General features: G+C 46.0%; 1 protein-coding gene across 15 annotated transcripts in view; it reads left to right on the forward strand.

Moving 5' to 3' along the window:
• Positions 1–18,664, forward strand: part of LOC147635791 (SCA7 domain-containing protein SELMODRAFT_431321-like) — a 106,839-nt gene that overhangs the window by 45,458 nt on the left and 42,717 nt on the right. For all 15 annotated transcript variants that reach the window (XM_086803217.1, XM_086803212.1, XM_086803203.1 and 12 more), the window contains one exon: positions 6,765–6,822. In XM_086803217.1, the coding sequence (XP_086659343.1) occupies positions 6,765–6,822 (58 nt within the window). The remainder of the gene's footprint in view (positions 1–6,764; positions 6,823–18,664) is intronic.

Genomic DNA, 18,664 nt, shown 5'->3' on the forward strand with positions numbered 1-18,664 from the left:
CATAAGGTTGAAAGATCATGCCCGGTATCTCCTCTAACTGTGGGATATCCATAGGGATATCTTCTGCCATCTCTGGCTGTCCATTTGGACCATTTTCAGCACCATTTAAGGGCTGGTTTTGTTGCTGTAATGGCTGATTTACAGCCCTTGGTTGTTGTCCATGATGTCCATCATCATCAAAGATGACTCTGCCAGGCTCCTGTTGCCTTGCAGGCTCCTTATACATGCATGTTTCATAAAAAATGACATCATTGCTGCGTATAATCTTTCTATTCACTGGATCCCAAAGTCTATATCCCATTTCACCTCTGTCACCATATCCTAGGAATATGCATTTGTGAGAGTTAGGATCAAGTTTGGTACGTATTTCCCTGCGTATGTGCACGTACGCAACGCAACCAAACACTCTCAAGTGCTTGTAGGACGGAGGCTTCCTTGTCCATACTTCCTCTGGCACTTTCACATTAAGCCTCGTGTTAGGTGACCTGTTTATAAGATGAACGTCTGTCATAATAGCTTCAGCCCAAAAACCATGAGGTAACGCAGCATGTGACAACATAGAATGGACCTTCTCCTGAATGGTCCTGTTCATCCTCTTTGCTGTCCCGTTTTGTGGAGGATCATAAGGAGTAGAGAGCTCCCTCTTGATGCCTTTAGCATCACAAAAGTCCTGAAACTGTTTGGACATATACTCTCCACCATTGTCGGAACGCAAAGCCTTCAGTGTTTTGCCAGTTTGATTCTCAACATGAGCAACACTGAGAATGTATCACTCTTCAAACGAAGAGGATAAACCCACACCTTGCGTGTGGCATCATCAATAAAAGACACAAAATATTTTGCCCCTCCCAAAGAAAGCTGAGGCATCTCACATACATCTGTATGCACAAGCTCTAACTGAGCATCTTTCTGTCCAAGAGCTTTCTTGTGGGGGCACTGGAGTTGCCTGCCATATATACAATGCTCACAAAACTGAAAACTTGAGAACTTTAGAGAAGGCAAGTAACCAAAATGAGACAATTGCTCCATTCCTTTGACACTCATGTGTCCCAACCGGCTATGCCACATAGAGATTTCCGGCAGCTCGGTTGCATTTACATTAGCATGGTGACAAACACCAGCATGCATGAAGTAAAGAGTGTCCACCTTAGAGCCTCTGGCAACAACCAGTGAGCCCTTACTAATCTTCCACTTTCCATTACCAAACGTGGTAACATAACCAGCATCATCAAGCTGTCCAGTAGAAAACAGGTTCTTCTTGATCTCAGGCACATACCTGACATCATGGAGCATAAGTTGTGAGCCATCTGAAAACACGAGCCTCACATCACCTCTGCCAAGAATCTGGCATGCATGGTTGTCACCCAAATAACTACTCCTTCATTGCCAGCAGTATACCTGACAAACAAGTCTCTGCAACCTGTGACATGAAAGGAGGCACTTGAATCAATGATCCATGAGTGCATACCATGACCATCTCCTGCATGGAGTGAATGGGCATCAAGTGAAGACATGAATAGGACTTCATCCTCACTGTCACCTGCATGTGACACATTGACTTCTTCAATCTTGACTCCACTTTTGCCCTTTGGCTTTGCATCTTTGGCTTCATCTTTGTCTTTGTCTTTGCCTTTGCCCTTTTCCTTTTGATCATTCTTCCGTTTGTAGCATTGCTTTTTGAAATGTCCCTTCTTGCCACAATAATGGCATTCCAAATCCTTTTTGGAGCGGGACTCGCTCCTTCCTTGTTCTTGGCTTTTACCCCTTTGCTGGGATCTCCCACGTGCATTCATTGCATTGGACTTTCCAACAGAGTTATTCTTCCTGTTCATCTCCTCTTGAAGGAGAGCACCCTCCACATCTGCATATGACAGCATAGCATTTGAATTGCTGGTGGCTGTCCTGAATGTGTCCCAACTCTCTGGCAAAGTGCATAAGAGAAAGGTGGCTTTGAACTCATCGTCCATTGCCAACTTTTGATTGATGACCTGGCTGACAACACCATTAAACTCATTTAGATGGGCTGTCATAGACGCCCCTTCCTTCATTTGAAGACCTATGAGTTTCTTCAACCAATACACTTTGCTTGAGGCACTTTGCTGGGCATACAAGTCCTGCAATCTTTGCCACATTCTCCAAGCTGTCTTCTCTTCACGTATGCTGAAAAGTAAAGAGTCTGACATAGACAACATGATGGTAGATCTTGCCAGCTCATCCATATCTTCCCATTCTTCAGCAGTAAGAGAAGCGGGCATTACACCCCTTTCTTTGATGGGCTTGTGCTGCTTCTTCTGGAGCAACACATTATAGCACTGGGTTTGCCAAATGTCATAATTATGTGAGCCTTCAAGCTTTTTGATGTGAAGCAATGAAGAGCTCTCACCTGTGGTTGCCATAGCAATATGCAACCTTTGTCACAGTCAATGCCTGACTCCCTGCAAGATGTGCAAACACTGCACCAAAGCACACAAAGTGCTCACAGTTGTTCTCCCAAAGTTTATCTCCCACTGCGGAAGCACGAATGCAACTCTCCTCCCACTGAATGTGATAAAATCACCAAAATCTGGTTGCTGCAGATTTATGACAGCACCTTAGATGTGCTCTGTTCCCCTTCCAAAATACTGTACAACAGTACTAAGTGCTTACCAATGATGCACCAAACCTGTACCGGCAAGTACAGCAGCTGAAAATGAGCCTTTTCCTCACTCAAATCAATGTACAACCATGCCAAAACTTGTACAAAGTTGTACCAAATCTGTACCAGCAAGTACAGTAGCAATAAATGCTCTCCTGGCTGTCCAAATGAGTGAAAATTAGACCTTGACAGTTCTCACCACTGCATACAACAGTCCCGGACAGAAATTGGGCAAAAGCCCCTTGACTGCAAGTGGATTACTGAGGGTTCAAGGCATAAAAGTCTTCCCTGCTGCTTTGCCAAGCTCAACAAGCACAAAATCTTGAAAAGCCCCTTGATTCAAGATCAATTTCTGATGATGAATGGTACATTAATGCACATGAAGGCATCCAGAGTCTTCACAGTGCTTCCCCCTGGCCACATATACATCCAATACATAAAAGCCCCTTGATTTATTGGCACATTGAGTGCTTGACAGGCATCAACACATGGATCTGCCCAAAGCATCAAATGCCAGTGCCTGCATGCAAATCAACCCAATTGGTACAAAAGCCCTTTGATTTACATTCCAATTTCCTGCAATTTTGGCCCGAATGTGAGATTGCTCACATCATATAGCATGTATGAATGCCCAATGGCACAATTACATCAAAAGCCCCAAATGTTAACATCCAATTTCCTGCAAATTGACCCGGAATGTGACCAATGTCACCCAATGTTGCCAATTTTGCTCAAAATCTGAGCCATTTGGACCTGTACCTGCTCAATTGATGAAAATGGACATGCAAATCCCAAAAAATTGAAGCAAATACCTCGTACAGTATCTGGATCAAGCCTCCCAACCAATGGCCAAGCAGAGGAGACGCACGTAGGTGGCAACCGGCGGTGGTGGTCCGCTTGGCAGAAGTGCGCCACTTGAGGCTGGTGGATGTAGGCTGATGGTCGGCGGCGGCAGCGTGGTGGACTGCTGGCAGGCTGCACACAAATGGTGGCGGGACTGCATCGGCTTTGGCTAGGCGGATTGCTGGCCGATGGTGGCGGACTGCACACGGATGGTGGCGGGTCGTGCTCGCCCAGCCTGGCCCGTTGCCCAGTCTGTCCTTGAGTGACCCGTTGCCCAGCCGTGCTGGTTCTTATCCCGGCCTGTTCTATTAGCTGGCGCCTTCTCGCTCTCTCTTCCAGCGGCTGGTTTCCTCAGCCTGTCACATGCTGTTGCTTGTTGACTTTGCACAGTTACCTCAGGCTGAATATCATGGAGTGCGCACTGCAGCTGCTGCTAAGACTTAGATTAGAAGACGAGAGTGATGGGTCTAGAATCGACAATTGTGCACAGAGCTCTGATACCAGTTGAAGGGAGAGAGTTAGGGTTTCATGTGGGAGACACACACAGAGAAGAAGGGAGAGAGAGAGAGAGACATGTGGGGATAAGTCAAAGTATGAGTGTGTGACTCCCCTATCACACATGTATATTTGCTCTAGTACACATAGTGCACTTAGTACATTAAAAGTACTAAGTGTACTATGTACTATAAAACTTATGGGCTTGTACACACTATAAGGGTGGGCATAATGCCTTTACCCAAACAGTGTCCTACGGTGCCTGTTCTAGGAGAACCAACACTCTTGGTCACTGTGGTTGAGAGAGCTAGGCTCAAGTACGAGAGTGTCTGCTTGTGTGTGGTCTTGGAATGACAATGTTCATGTTCTTTGAGGGAGTGGCTGTGACCATTCTACTTCAATGGTTTTCATCACCGGCAAAACCATGTTTGGTATTTTGTAATCATTTCCTTCGTTCATGACAAGCTTGGCTTGAAAAATCCATGGAATTGTACAAGAAAATACTACAATATTGAGGGGAGGGTCAGCCGGTTCCAGTCCTAGTGGTGGTGTTCATTGTGCCATTCTATTTTCAGCATTGTCTATTGTTTGGTGTTGTTCATTCTCCATTAAGTGTTTTAAGTGTTCATCTATTTTACTGTAACACGCGGAAGCTCTAGGAGTCTTCTTTCAGCCCTAAACACCATCTAGAACATGCTGATGCAAAAACGCAGACAGAAGGGAGAGGAGAGAGAGAGAGAGAGAGCTGGAAATTCAGTATATTCATATAGTACAAAAAGGTACTCTAGATCTACAGCCATATGCTGCCTTTCATAAAAGGTGGAATACACCCAAAATCATCCTAATGCTGGACCCACTCCCTAGTGGAGTGAATGAATACAACAATGAGCAAGCAAACATGCGTATTTATAGGCTGGAAAATCACCGATGGTCTGGCTGACTGCTGGTTGGCCAGGTTCAAGCCCAATAAATCATGTGATATGCAGCCGACAGGCTCATTAGTCTATTCTTATGCTGGCCGACAGCAACACTACCTCTTCCATCAGATATCCTCCTGCCAAGACAGCATAACATGCTCCTAAATTCTGATTCAGTTCTGATCTTCTCTTCTTTATCTTGTTGCCTCCTTAGGGTTAGCCTCTGTGAGAAGCATGTACATGTGTGTGCACATGACATTTACGGTGTCCAAGAAGTGCTCACACCTACCCAGGTGAGTTTCATCATAGCCCCTATTTAAGGGTGCTCTAGGTCCTTTCCCAAGGATATGAAGTCTTTGCAAGGTTCCACAGGCTTGTGCATATGCCGTGGGCAGTCCACAGGCAGGAAAATTCAAGGAAGGTCTGAAGCTAGGGGACCAGCAGCGTTTACCTAAACGTAGCATGTAGGAGGTCTCCAGGAGGATTAACACAAGCCCCAGGTGCTGCCCAACAGAGCAATACAAGCAAATACACCTTCATGGTGGGCGCTCTTTAGAGGGTTATTTGGGACCCAATACAGTGTACTTTCTTTTTCATTTGTTCATATGCAGATCGTCAATTTTGAATGCTGAATTTGTGCTCTAATCAAGTAAATGATACTACTCCAAGCTTCCACTTGCAACATTGAAGGATGTACATGTTCTTAGGCATTTCATTATCATGTTCAGAATTTCATGTGAAACCTGCAACACAGGCAAGATTGTCGAGGGTATATGCATCTCCAACAGGCCTAGAGGCATAATTTTTTCACACACATTTTCAGCAGGTCCAATGGAAGCCCTCCTTCTTGACTTATTACTCCAACCAGCAGTGATGTATTGGAGCAGTTGACCTCACATCACTAGGTTGGAGCTGGATAGAGTGATTCTGTGCCATTCTAGCAGAGTTAGTAGCCTGCCCTCTCCACATACATGCCGCGTTTCAGCTGGTCGGTTAGTACTGAGGGAACATAGTTTTGGAAACCTGGTAGTGCTCTTTTGTTCTCATCCATGCATTTGGGCTCATAAAGAGTAGACACTTGTTGGTTGTTGAGATGGATCGCATGGTCTCTCCATAGAGGGTTTACATACTCCAATTATGCACTAATAATTACTTATGGATTGTCCTTGGCATCAATACAATGTGGCATTAAAAATGGGCAAACTTGCTAGAGTAATTTGAGTAACAAAGTTGAGTCAATCAATGGTGCAGAAAAGTATTGTCCCTATGGTTACAAAATTGACATCAGGACTAAGCCTTAACTGACCCAGGATAAGGGCAATAAAGTGTAAAGTGGCTTCATCGTGATTGGGACCTTTTGTGGGCCCTAGGGTGTCCTTAGCTTAAGTACACCCTTGGGAATTAGCGCAAAAAAGCCTCCTTTGGGACGATTTTTATTGGAATTGACATAGGATGGGCTTATTGTTAAGCTTTATCCAACAAGGGTTTGGATCTGGCTTAATTGGCTGCAAGGTTGGGCTGCTCTAGGATTGGAGCTATGAGCTCACCATGCCAGTTCTTTGTGTCCATCTTGTACTCTTTTGCAAAAATGATTATGGGTGGGAGATGATTATATAACAACAAGCTTTGATTAGGTTTTGATCACCCCTATTAGAGGAGGCACTTGCCCATGTTTGTTGATAGAAATTAGGAAGGTGGAGATAATGCTTCTGAAATAACCATGACAGAGTGTTATAATTTTATGCATTTTTGTGGAGACATCGGATTGTCTATTGGAGAGGTAAACCAAAGTTTCTGATGTGTCAAAATTAGACCTTTAGCTTATGTATTCTTGAGAGCTGAGAACACTAAGAAAACATCAGGTGTTTTTGTAGGTATCCTGCAACACATGCAAAAGACCTATTAAATCAAGCCAATACAGGGCGCATGCTGGTGAGTTGCTAAAACATTCAAGTGTTACTTAACATGAACACATCTTCATTTCAATTTTCATGATTTTGGTCGGTATTGCTTATATATTTGTGAAGAGCTCTTCATTGTGGTTTGGTCGTGCATGATTGTGGGGTTATATGTGGAGGCGTGAAATAAACTCAGAGATCAAGAATGAGGACTCACAATGCATGTTTGGATAGATAGCCTCAGCATTAAGACATATAGCCAAGCATGATTTGGTTATCATTTTAACACTCTCTTGTCAAAGCATCCATACCACATAGGGTGTGCTTTCTGAAGGCAAATGTACGCTTATGGTAGTGCTATGTGTGAACAGGACCTAACCAAGGGCACTTTTTCCCATGTGGTTTTTCCCCTTGGATACCGAGTGTGTGAAAGGACACTCTATCTATTGCTTTGTACTTTCATATTATTATGATGGATGGATATATGTTTTAGGTTGACTCTATCACCTCCGCTGATTCTCACTCTCAACATTTGTGTACTGTGTCCATCTCCAGCTCTGTGTGGCTGTCAGCTGAAACCCTAACTCTCTCTATGTGGCTGTGGCTTTCCAACATTTGATACCAGAGCTTGTTTCTCCTGGAGCTACCTGTCGAGCTGCTCGCGATTTGCTGCCTTCTGACAGTGCGCTGCAGATTTCCAGCCCTGACTCTGCGCAAGTTTCTGGCCGAGTTTCATGCCATCCCTCTGCTTAGCCTCCCTTGGTGGTGCTAGTTTGGGGAGAAACACCTCCACCCCTTTCTGCTAGTTGACTAGGTGGCAGTAGTGTAGGGAGAGCCAACGCCGCCCAGCCAGTGGGTGGCGCTCAGCCCACTCTTGGGCTTACGTGGCAAGTGGTCATTTTTCGTGCGGCTTCAGCTCCTTCGTCACGTCCCTGTCTCGCCGTCTCCTCTCAGCTACCATTGCCGTCTCAGGTCGCCGTGCCGTGCTGTCGCCGTCTCCATGTCCGTCTCATCCGTCTGTCTCCATCTCAGTTGCCGTCGCCGTCGCCGTCGCCGTCTCAGTTCGTCATTGTCTCAGTTGCCATGCCATCGCTTGAAGTAGCTCGCGGGCCTGCACCCGACCAAGTTGCCTACATCCTTCATCCAGTTCGTCCAGCTGCCCACTCTCACCCAGCTGCTGTTTGACCTCAAAGCTTCAGGGTTTTATCGAGGGTCTATAGGTCTGCATCTCTTTGAATCTCTAAATTTTATGAAGCTTTTTCTTGGTGCGATATGATATTATACCTTGAGTTCATGGTGTGATGCCTAGACATTGGACTTTGGTGAATACGTCAGCTAGGGCGAGGTTTTGTTGGTGTTGAATTTGAGTTGAAGCAAAGGTTGCCTGCATTGAAGCTCTTAGGAGGTACTTGCAAGGTTGAGGGTTCTCCAAGTGATGGGTCGTACCATGGGCTGGTCTTGCATCCGCCATGGTCCCCCCATCCAGAGGTGTGTACGTGGAGGGTTGGTGTTGACGAGGTTAGTTGCAGGTGCATGTGTTTGTGTGTGCCATGAGATGTGAGATATAAAAGAAAATGTAATGCTGGTAGTGAAATATGCAGGTGATGTGCATGGGCAATGAGCGGAAGGTGTGTCCACAGTCCTTGTGTGTGTACTCATCCAACTTGAAGTTTTCTTTAACTCGACTGCTTTCTTCGACTCTCTTTGCTGCTTTCTTCCACATTTTCTTTACATCCCTTTTTGTGGAGAGTTGAGATCATTAGATTATTGATGCATGGCAGCTGGCTTTGCCCATAGGTGCAATGGAGTTGGGCGGCCTCCGTGGCTCGAGGAATTTGGCGTTAGCGAGAACTAGGGATAGAGGTAATGTGGATCAATGGGTGGGAGCTGAAGAAGAGGCCGTGGAAGGTTCTTGTTAATTTGAGGAAGGTCCGGGCGATGGGTCCTACCATGGGCTAGGCTTGCGCTTGCCATGGTCCCCCCCATCTAGTGTGACATACGGGGGATTGATCGTAGTAAAACAACCTTAGGCTTAACTAAATTGCACTTAATTATGCATAAGAGATAAACAATGGTGTCAATGCAATGCAATGGAGCTATATTAAATGAATGGTTACAATGAAGATCTATAAATAGATCTATGCTTGTCCTAGATAAATATCTATCTCGAAAAGAGAGAGAGATGCTGAATGCTGATGCTAACTGAATGTTCCCTTCTCCAATGCTGAGGTCCACCCTTGGAATGCTGGCTTTCCTCTATGTAGGAGGTAGGAGGATGAATTAAATGCTAACTGTATGTTGATTGATTATGCTGCTGATGATGCTGAATGCTGAACTGTTGACTCCCCTTGCTCCCTAGGAAGGTAACGCTGAGAAGATGCCATATTAGATGAATGATTGATGCGCTTTATCTCATATATGATATGTTGCTAGTGGTTGGGCAGAAGGCTGCTATCGGCCAAGTCTCCATGACTCATAAATGCTAGAAAAGCCCTATTAAATGCTGTCGGCTGATTCCTAGGCCCCGACATGATGTGATAAATGCTCTAAATGCCTTTATTGCTTTATGTACCTGCTGTTGTAGGTGCTATTAACAGCCCCTTACCCTGCTGTACATGCTGTGATAAAATGGATTAGTTTTTAAATGTCTTGCTTAGTACTTATGGATGCTAAGAATGCCATGTCACATGTCCATCTACTGGGTGTGCACGTGACATTATTCTGTGCTAAATTGTTGCTGGGTGGTACACCTGGCAACCTTTTGACTCCTTTGCTGATCCTCCTCTACTAAAACCACTGCCCAACTTTGACTTCTTCTGCTGGGATTGAGGTCAACTGTAGGAGTTGAATCCTTTGACCCAAAGACTTCCCCACTGCAGGAACTGCATGGCAAATGATGATAGATCTGCTTGGAAATACCTGAATCACCACTGACTTGTTTGTGGAATTCTTCCACACACCATCTCCGTCGTTCTTGAACCTTTGAACCTCTTGACTCCTGAGGCAATGTTGGAGCAAACTTCTGTCTTCTTATGTGGAAGAGAACCCCTTGCTACCAGTGGAAGCCCAAAAACTCCATTTACTCCTTTGATGATGGATGTCATTCTTCCCCAGAAAACGCATGGGTAAAACCTGTATGCCTTGGAGATGCAAGATGCTAGATTGACTGTTAGGATGACTACCATGCTGATGCAAGCCATATGCAACCCTATATGCTATGCAAGAATGCAGATGGATGGGTTATTGATGCATGCCTAAGGGAAAAACCCCAAGGATGGCCTGCAAGATCTTGAGAACTGGATTTAACTAAGCGGAAGCGACTAACATGATGAATGACTTATGGAATGAACATGAACTAAGCCTGCTTACCCTGTAAAGCTCAGATACCAGAATGACATGCGGGGGATTGATCGTAGTAAAACAACCTTAGGCTTAACCAAACTGCACTTAATTATACTCAAGAGATAGACAATGGTGTCAATGCAATGCAATGCTTAAATGAACGGTTACCATGAAGATCTATAAATAGGTTTGTGTTTGTTCTAGATAAATATCTATCTCGGGAAGAGAGAGATATGCTGAATGAATGTTTCCTTCTCCAATGCTGAGGTTCACCCTTGGAATGCTGGCTTTCCTCTATGTAGGAGGCAGGAGGATGAATTGAATGCTGATTGATTATGCTGCTGATGATGCTGAATGCTGAACTGTTGACTCCCCTTGCTCCCTAGCATAGTTGTAATGAAACGCGTTTCATTCAGTTTGAATGAAACGAAACGTTTCGTAAACATTTCACACGAATGAAATGTGTTTCATTCGTGTCCACCTGGGAACTGTATGATTTAAGCGTTTTTAACCCAAATTCTTTAGTTTTAACTTGAAAACATGTTTTAATGTGTAAATGATGCATATTTAATATTGTTTTGCAATGAAGGCAACATATTTTTTTACATATTATAAACTTATATATAAATTTTGGGGCCTGTAATCCCCCTGTTTTGTATGAAACGTTTGGGATTTGAAAGAAACGTTTATGAAACGCGTTTCATGAAACACATGGCAACTATGCTCCCTAGGAAGGAAACGTTGAGAAGATGCCAGATTAGATGAATGATTGATGCGCTTTTGCTTATATATGATATGCTGCCTGTTGGTTGAGCAGAAGGCTACTGTCGGCTAGGTCTCCACAACTTATAAACGCTGGAAAATCTCTATTAAATGCTGTCGGCTGGTTTCTAGGTCCCGACCTGATGTGATAAATGCTCTAAATGTCTTTAATGCTTTATGTATTTGCTGGAGGTGCTGTTAACAACCCCTCACACTGCTGTACATGCTGTGACAAAATGGATTAATGCTTAAATGTCGTGCTTAATGCTTATGGATGCTAAGAATGCCATGTCACTTGTACACCTACTGGGTGTGCACGTTGATAGAATGCACAATAGAAGATGGAAAGTGGAAACACAAGAGAGAGAGTGAGAGAGAGAGACGGAGAGGAAACACAGGTGTATACTTGCTCTCAATACAAGAATACAAGTCCCGAGCAAGAGGGGAGAAGGCCTCGTGTGTGAAGGACTACAGCAAACAATGCTAAGCAATGAAAAGGAGTGAGGGTATGCCCGGCTATATATATGCCTATGTAGAGGCAGCTGACTAGCATCCCACGACTAGGATAAATGTCCAAGACTCCATAAAATGGGAAAAAATATGGGTAAATAGTGTGAGGGGTGACTAGCCCCTCTAGCTAACATGGTTAGCCCTAAAGGCTAAAAAGGACACCACACAAGAAGCCAACAGCAAGGGGATGATGATGTCTAACACCGCCTCTCAACACTGGATGCTGAGTGAACTCCAAGAAGCCAAAGACGCTGTCCTCGATCATAGATGAAAGACCGCAGAAATAGGTACTAGGAAAGCTTCACAAGCAATCTCTTGAGCAACTTAGGAACAAAAGCAACAGAACAAGCTGCCAGGTACACCGCTCCTCTGGAAGAAAACAACCAAGTAGGTGCGACGTGGTGCTCCAAATAATGGTGTCAAACCCAAGTGTAAGAACACTCCCTGAAGTCATATGTCGTGTATCCAGTCTAGAGAAGGTATGAAAAACTTCAAAACCAATCAAGATCAGATCCTGTAGATAATCAATCCTGGGAGAAGGACTGCTCCTCCTCATCACTAGAACCCTCTGGGTCCATCTGCTCAAACTCTTTAACAAGAGTTGCCAAATGCTGAAAAGAAGCATCCTCTGGAAAGGTTGGCATCGCAAGATGTAAAGACTCTGTAGAAAAGATGGGGTCCATCTGCTCAAACTCCGTACCATGAGTTGCCCAATGCTGTACTTAAGCACACTCCACTAAGGTGGGCATCGCCAGATGAAAGGACTCCACATCCCCCTCTGAAAAAAGATGTTGCCGGACTGGTACAAGCCCAACTTGATTCTGATCCAAATCCAAAAAACTTTGGAAGTACCACTGTGCCCCAGGCACGGTTAGCAACCATAGATCCAAAGCATCCCACCGGGTCCAAAGGTCCATCCTCCAAAACAACAAACCTGCACACCGCATCAAACCCAATGCAGAACTGGCAGGGGGAGGGGCATCCTCAAAAGCATCACAAAGAGAGGCAGAGGTAGACTCCTCACAATGAGGAAGGGAAGCAAGAATATAAACTGCAGTGGTAACAAGGTTCTCAAAAGCATCACTGATAGCAGAAGACTCTTCTATAAGTAGAATTAGATCCCAAGAATCAGCAACAAACAAGTGATCCATGTGAAAGGTTCACACCTCACAGGCAAAACACTGCAAAACACTGCAAAGAACACAGGCTCGGACAAAATAAACTCTGCTCAGGATCTTTGAAAACATCACTACTCTCCTCCAAAATCTATAAACTCCTGTCACAGAAGAAAGTCTTCACAGATACAAAACAGCTCCTGAAACTGATCCTCAAGTGAAGTAGTTGGCGATGGGCCCCCGCTGAGTGTAGAAAACTCCTTTGGGAAACAAAACGCAGCCAAAAACACTGCTGTCCAGCAAAAAACAGCACTCCACCGCCAACTGAAGGCAAGGAACATGAAGAAACCAGGTAACTGTGTAGGCTAGGAACAAAACATAGGTATAGATGCTCCAAAATCAGCAAAACGCTGACCAAAATCAGAAATTCAGTGTCCTCCTCAAGTACCAAACTTCCTCCAAAGCCACAATCCACACAAAACCCCCTCTACAAGTGATATATGTCCACTGGAGAAGAAAACACAGCCAACCAGAGGGCTGCAAACCTGAAAATTCAGGTCGACCAGCTGCCACACCTCCATAAGGAAAAAATGCTGAAGAGAAGGTACCTTCGGGTCCAACTGATGAAGCCCAAGTGAAGGTAGAGCTACCAGCAAGATTAGGCCAGAAAAAACGCAGCAACCAGGGCTGGAATTCTGAAAACGAAGAGGTAAAAAGGCTGTAGACATGGCAGATTCTGGAAACACAGAGGTGTATGGTACCACGAAGCCTCAGATCAGTAAATCAGCAACAGAAATCCTGTAGGAGAAAAACGCAGCACATATGCTGCTGCTGTCCTGCACAGAACAGGCCGCCAGCACTATAGGAGAAGATGAAACTGAAAACTGCTGCAAAACCACCTGTAGAAAAAAAAACACAGCACACAAGGTGCTGCTGCCCTGAAACAGAGCAGCCGACAGGTGTGTAGAGGATCTTAGGGGTCAAACTGGCGACGGATGACCTGAAACTGCTGTGGAAAAAACGCTTGGAAGAGGCAGGCCGACCAGCAGCAAGACTGAGAAGAAAGTTGCAGGAGGGAGCATCCAACACTGCTAATCACTGGCGCTCTGATACCATGATAGAATGCATAGCGGAAGATGGAAAGTGGAAACACGAGAGAGAGAGAGAGAGAGAGAGAGAGAGAGAGAGAGAGAGAGAAATGAAATGAAATGAAATGTTATATTAACGTCTTCAAAAGGCCATAATGACCTATGAGAAGAAAGAAAGATATATTAACGTCTACGAGAGGCCAAAGTCCTATGAGACAAAAAATAATACAACTGTGTTCTGCCGGTCATCGGAAGAAAAGAAAGAAAAGAAAAGGTGTGCATGTGTCTGGATACAACTGTGAATCATCATGGATCGGTGGAGCCCATATACAAACAATATAAGGGGGGGAGAGAGAGAGAGAGAGAGAGAGAGAGAGAGAGAGAGAGAGAGAGAGAGAGAGAGAGAGATGGAGAGGAAACACAGGTGTATACCTGCTCTCAATATCACCAAACAAGAATACAAGTCCCGAGCAAGAGGGGAGAAGGCCTCGTGTGTGAGGGACGGCAGCAAACAATGCTAAGCAATGAAAAGGAGTAAGGGTATGCCCGGCTATATATATGCCTATGTAGAGGCAGCCGACTAGCATCCCACGACTAGGATAAATGTCCAAGACTCCATAAAATGGGGAAAAATATGGGTAAATGGTGTGAGGGGTGACCAGCTCCTCTAGCTAACATGGTCAGCCCTAAAGGCTAAAAGAGACACCACACAGGAAGCCAACAACAAGGGGTTGATGATGTCTAACACGTGACATCTAGAATCGTATCTAGACGATTGTCGACGATGAGGGTTAATGCAGGTGCTTTAGGTATCGGTGCCTATTGATGTGTCTACTAGATGTAGAGTGAGTGTGTATATTGCAGGTGTCGTGCATGGGCATTGGGTAGAAGGTGAGCCTGTGTAGAAAGCTCCTTCCAGTGAAAACTCCAACACACTGCTTTCTTTAACACTTATTTTGTCGGCTTTCTTCTACTCTTACACATGGTTTGAGATAGGGGATTGAGTGTTGATGTGTAGTGAGGCTAGCCGCTAAGGTGGGCGTGAATGAGGTTGGGTTGTCCATGAGAATGGAGGAATTTAGGACACCCAATATGTTTTGTAAGTTGGTAAACTGCAAGTGATGGGTTGCTTGCCGGACAATGCCGATTGTGGGATGCAGCTTTGCAGTGATCTATGGGCATCTCTACCTGGTTCGATTAGCATGGTTGTAGGCATGTTTTGTGCCTTGGAGGGAGATGCGGAGCCCAGTTGCTTCTTGGGCTTTTGTCGGCTTCGGTTGCGTTGCTGGCTCTTCTCCCGGGTTAGGTTCTCTTTCCAGTTCTCTTTTCAGGGGAGGTTTTCATGCACCCTCTCTCGCCTCTCTCTCTCTCAGTGGACTATGCACACCATGTGGAGGGCCTACCAGTTGAGTGGACTATGCACACCATCATGCCTCTCCTCAAAGTGGGAGACATGCTAGACCCTAGCAACTACAAGACTATCATGATTGGTCATACATTGGCCAAACTTTATGGTGCAGTGCTCGAGGCAGAGTTGAGCTCATATGCAGAGAAGGAGGGACTGCGAGCACCAGGGCAGGCTGGATTCCGACGAGCTTTCTCCACTATTGAACATATATTCACTCTGAGATGTCTGATTGATCAGGCTAGGGCACGGGAGAGGAGATTATACTGCTGCTTTGTGGATTTTCACAAAGCATTTGACACGGTGCCACCGGAGAGACTCTTCCAGCGCCTCTAGTCATTGGGGATCCCATCAGAGGTGGTTTGGGGCATCTATGCTTTATATGAACAGGTCCTCGGGCGCATATGGTGTCCCGGGGGGCTATTTGATGTTATTGCTAGCACCATAGGTGTGAAGCAAGGATGCCCACTCTCTCCTACACTATTTGGGTTATACATTGATGAGGTGGTTGACTTCATTGTTCACGGTGGTGGGGTCGGGGTAGACATCTCAGGTACCATAGTCCACATTATGCTATATGCAGATGATATTATTTTGGTCTCTAAGTCGCAGATGGGACTACAACATCATCTCCATGCACTCGATGACTTCTGCACACAAAGGGGACTTACAGTGAACCTTGGGAAAACCAAGGTCATGATTTTCCACAGCTCAGGACCGGTTCGACAACAAGCCATCTTCACACTAGTAGGAGGACACATAGAGGTGGTAGACTCATATGTGTACTTGGGGATTACATTTGCGACTCCGCTAGGAAGATTTACTATGACATAGGCAGCCAGGGATAGACTCACACGAGGGTATGCAGCTCTGGCCATGCTAGAGAGACAATGTCACCAGGCACTCTTCTAGAAGCCCTGCACGAAGGGGTGGTTGTTTGACACACTAGTCACCCCTGCTTTGATGTATGCTGCAGTAGTATGGGCACCTGGGCTCGCCACCTCCACATGGTCTCAGATAGAGAGGCCTCAGATTCTCATGCTCTCACGGATGATCCGCCGTAAACCCTCCGTCCCATATGACATTGTCTGAGCGGAGTTTGCCGCACCTCCTATGCTAGTAAAGGTCCTCTTCCAGACGATCTGCTTGATACAGAGGATCAGAGATATACCATCAGATCGACTCTCACATAGAGCTTTTGAGGCGTCTAGGCAGCTCGCAGAGAGTGGAGATAGGAGATCATGGTACTCACAGATGATACAGCGGCTCACTCAGCATGGTCTCAACATAGATCACCTGCCACCTTTCCAGTATATTATACATGCACCACACATGCAGCTCTCTCACAGTGAGAGGAACAGAGTCCTTCGGTAGGATTTATGGTAGCGATACATCTTCGGATTACACCCAAAGATGCTGTACTACAGAGATCAGTTTATGCGTATCTCAGCAGATGGATTCATTCAGCGACTTGGATATATGGATGTGTACATGCCTCATAGTGCTCGAGTGGCGATTGGCCAGCTCAAAGTGTCATCACACCAGCTTGAGATTGAGGCAGGTAGGGAAGCACAGATCCCCATAGCAGAGAGGATATGCAGACTATGCCGCCAGGAGGAGCAGATGCAGAGCATATAGTGACATTAGAGAGAGATACACCACCATCTTCAGTGGACATCCCTCACTCTGCCAGATCATGGAATCCGCAGACCAGCGCAGATTTGGCCAGTTCTTGCTAGAGACAACGCCACAGAGAGGCACTACTACACGGACTCATACCATAGGGAGAGGTGGGTGACAGCTCAGCTTACTGATTTCTTCCAAAGATCTATCCCAGTGCCTACCCGGACACAGGAGGGGGTTACACTTCAGCGCGCTGAGGACCTCCGAGCCAGACGGAGACCAAGAGCACCATGCTACCAGATTCCCAGACTACATCAGAGGGAGATCACAGAGATACGGGCTCGACATCAGCACCATATCCAGGAGCGACTAGATCACTTACACACACCTGGAGATCATGCTCCGAGGGATTTTTGCCTCACCATTGCCTATGTATCACAGGTTACACCCCCATTATGGTACTGGTTGGAGCTAGACAGATCTGCATTGCATTCTTGTATACCCTACGCATCTAGGTTGCATACTGAGCTTCTAGCAGTAGTGCTCCATCCATCACCCCCCCCCCCCCCTCACTAGCTTAGTACTTTCATAGTTTATTTCATGTTCATTTTGTCCTTTCTTTTTCTGGACATCCAGAGGACAGTGATAGTTGTACATTGATTTGTCTCATAGGTCGAGTTCGGCCTTTAGCAGACGTTAATATAGCTCTCTCTCTCTCTCTCTCCAAGGAGATCACAAAGGACATGGAAGGAAAGCTCGAAGCCAAGCAGTCAGGATGGGTCGAGGTGGTGAAGAAGAACATCCGTAAAGAAGTGAGAGAGGAAACTCAAAGGGAAGAAAACCAAATCATTCACACCACCATTGAGGAGGAGAAGATGAGGCATGCCCGCCGCCTCAACATTCGAGTCACAGGTATAGCCGAGACACCCGACTCCACTCCCGAGAAAGATGGACAGCTTCTATGCATGAAGCTCGGCTACAAGGAAGAGCACCCTCTCCCCTTCACCAAAGCATGGAGAGCCGGGAAAGACTCAACACGCAAGCGAGCCCTCATTCTACAGTTTGCAGGAGAGACGGAGAGGGTCACCTTCATGAGGAAGAGGGTTATACTACGGGGTTTAGAGGGAGCTCCTATTTTCTTGGATGATGATCTCACGAGGATGCAGCTTGAGCATAGGAGAACTTGCATGCCACGAGTCTTACACGCGAGGAGAGAAGGCAAGAAGGCCTTCTATCGAGATGGTCGGGTCATCATTGATGGCCGGCCCAGGGATTAGCGGTTTGGGGCCTATGGGACACAGACCAGGCCACTGACAGAGATACACATAGCAGTATGGAACTGTAATGGTTCACTATGGGTGCAGCCTGGACGACTGGAGCATGTTATGGTGGGGAGAGACATCATACTTCTGACAGAGACACATCAGAGCCCAGAGAGAGGGCTACCTCGAGTAGAGGGATTCCAGTGGGAGTCAGCATACAGGAGGACCACACGCCAGGGTACCTCGAGAGGGTCGGGGGGAGTAGCAGTCCTATTCAGACGAGAGCTACAGGGGAGACTGAGAGTGGTAGCACAGGATCCAGAGGCCAGATACATGTGGATCAGCTTACAGCTCTCACAGGACAGGGTTATATACATAGCTCTATGTTACTTTTCTCCATCAGGATCCTCCTATGTCATTACAGAGGACATGCCACAGGAGGAGGAGATAGGAGCCTCGCCATACACTTGTCTGTCAGAGGAGATTATGCATTATTCTACACTAGGGGAAGTATTTCTTACGGGCGACTTCAATGCCCACACACAGAGCAGACAGTGTGAGGTGTATGACTATGATGACATGGAGATCCTCCACCCTGTGGATCCAGAGGAGATAGGGGCTAGTCGGGCATCAGAGGACACTGGACCAGACAGAGGACATTATGGGGACCACTTACTAGAGTTGGGAGCCAGGCATCGTCTCGTTATTTATAACGGGATGCTACAGTGGCCGGGATCAGGAGGGCTGACATGCTTCCCACATGGGGGTC

The sequence above is a fragment of the Cibotium barometz genome, chromosome 9 (assembly GCF_041138505.1).
Source record: "Cibotium barometz isolate CiBa-2024 chromosome 9, ASM4113850v1, whole genome shotgun sequence".
Taxonomy (NCBI): Eukaryota; Viridiplantae; Streptophyta; class Polypodiopsida; order Cyatheales; family Cibotiaceae; genus Cibotium; species Cibotium barometz.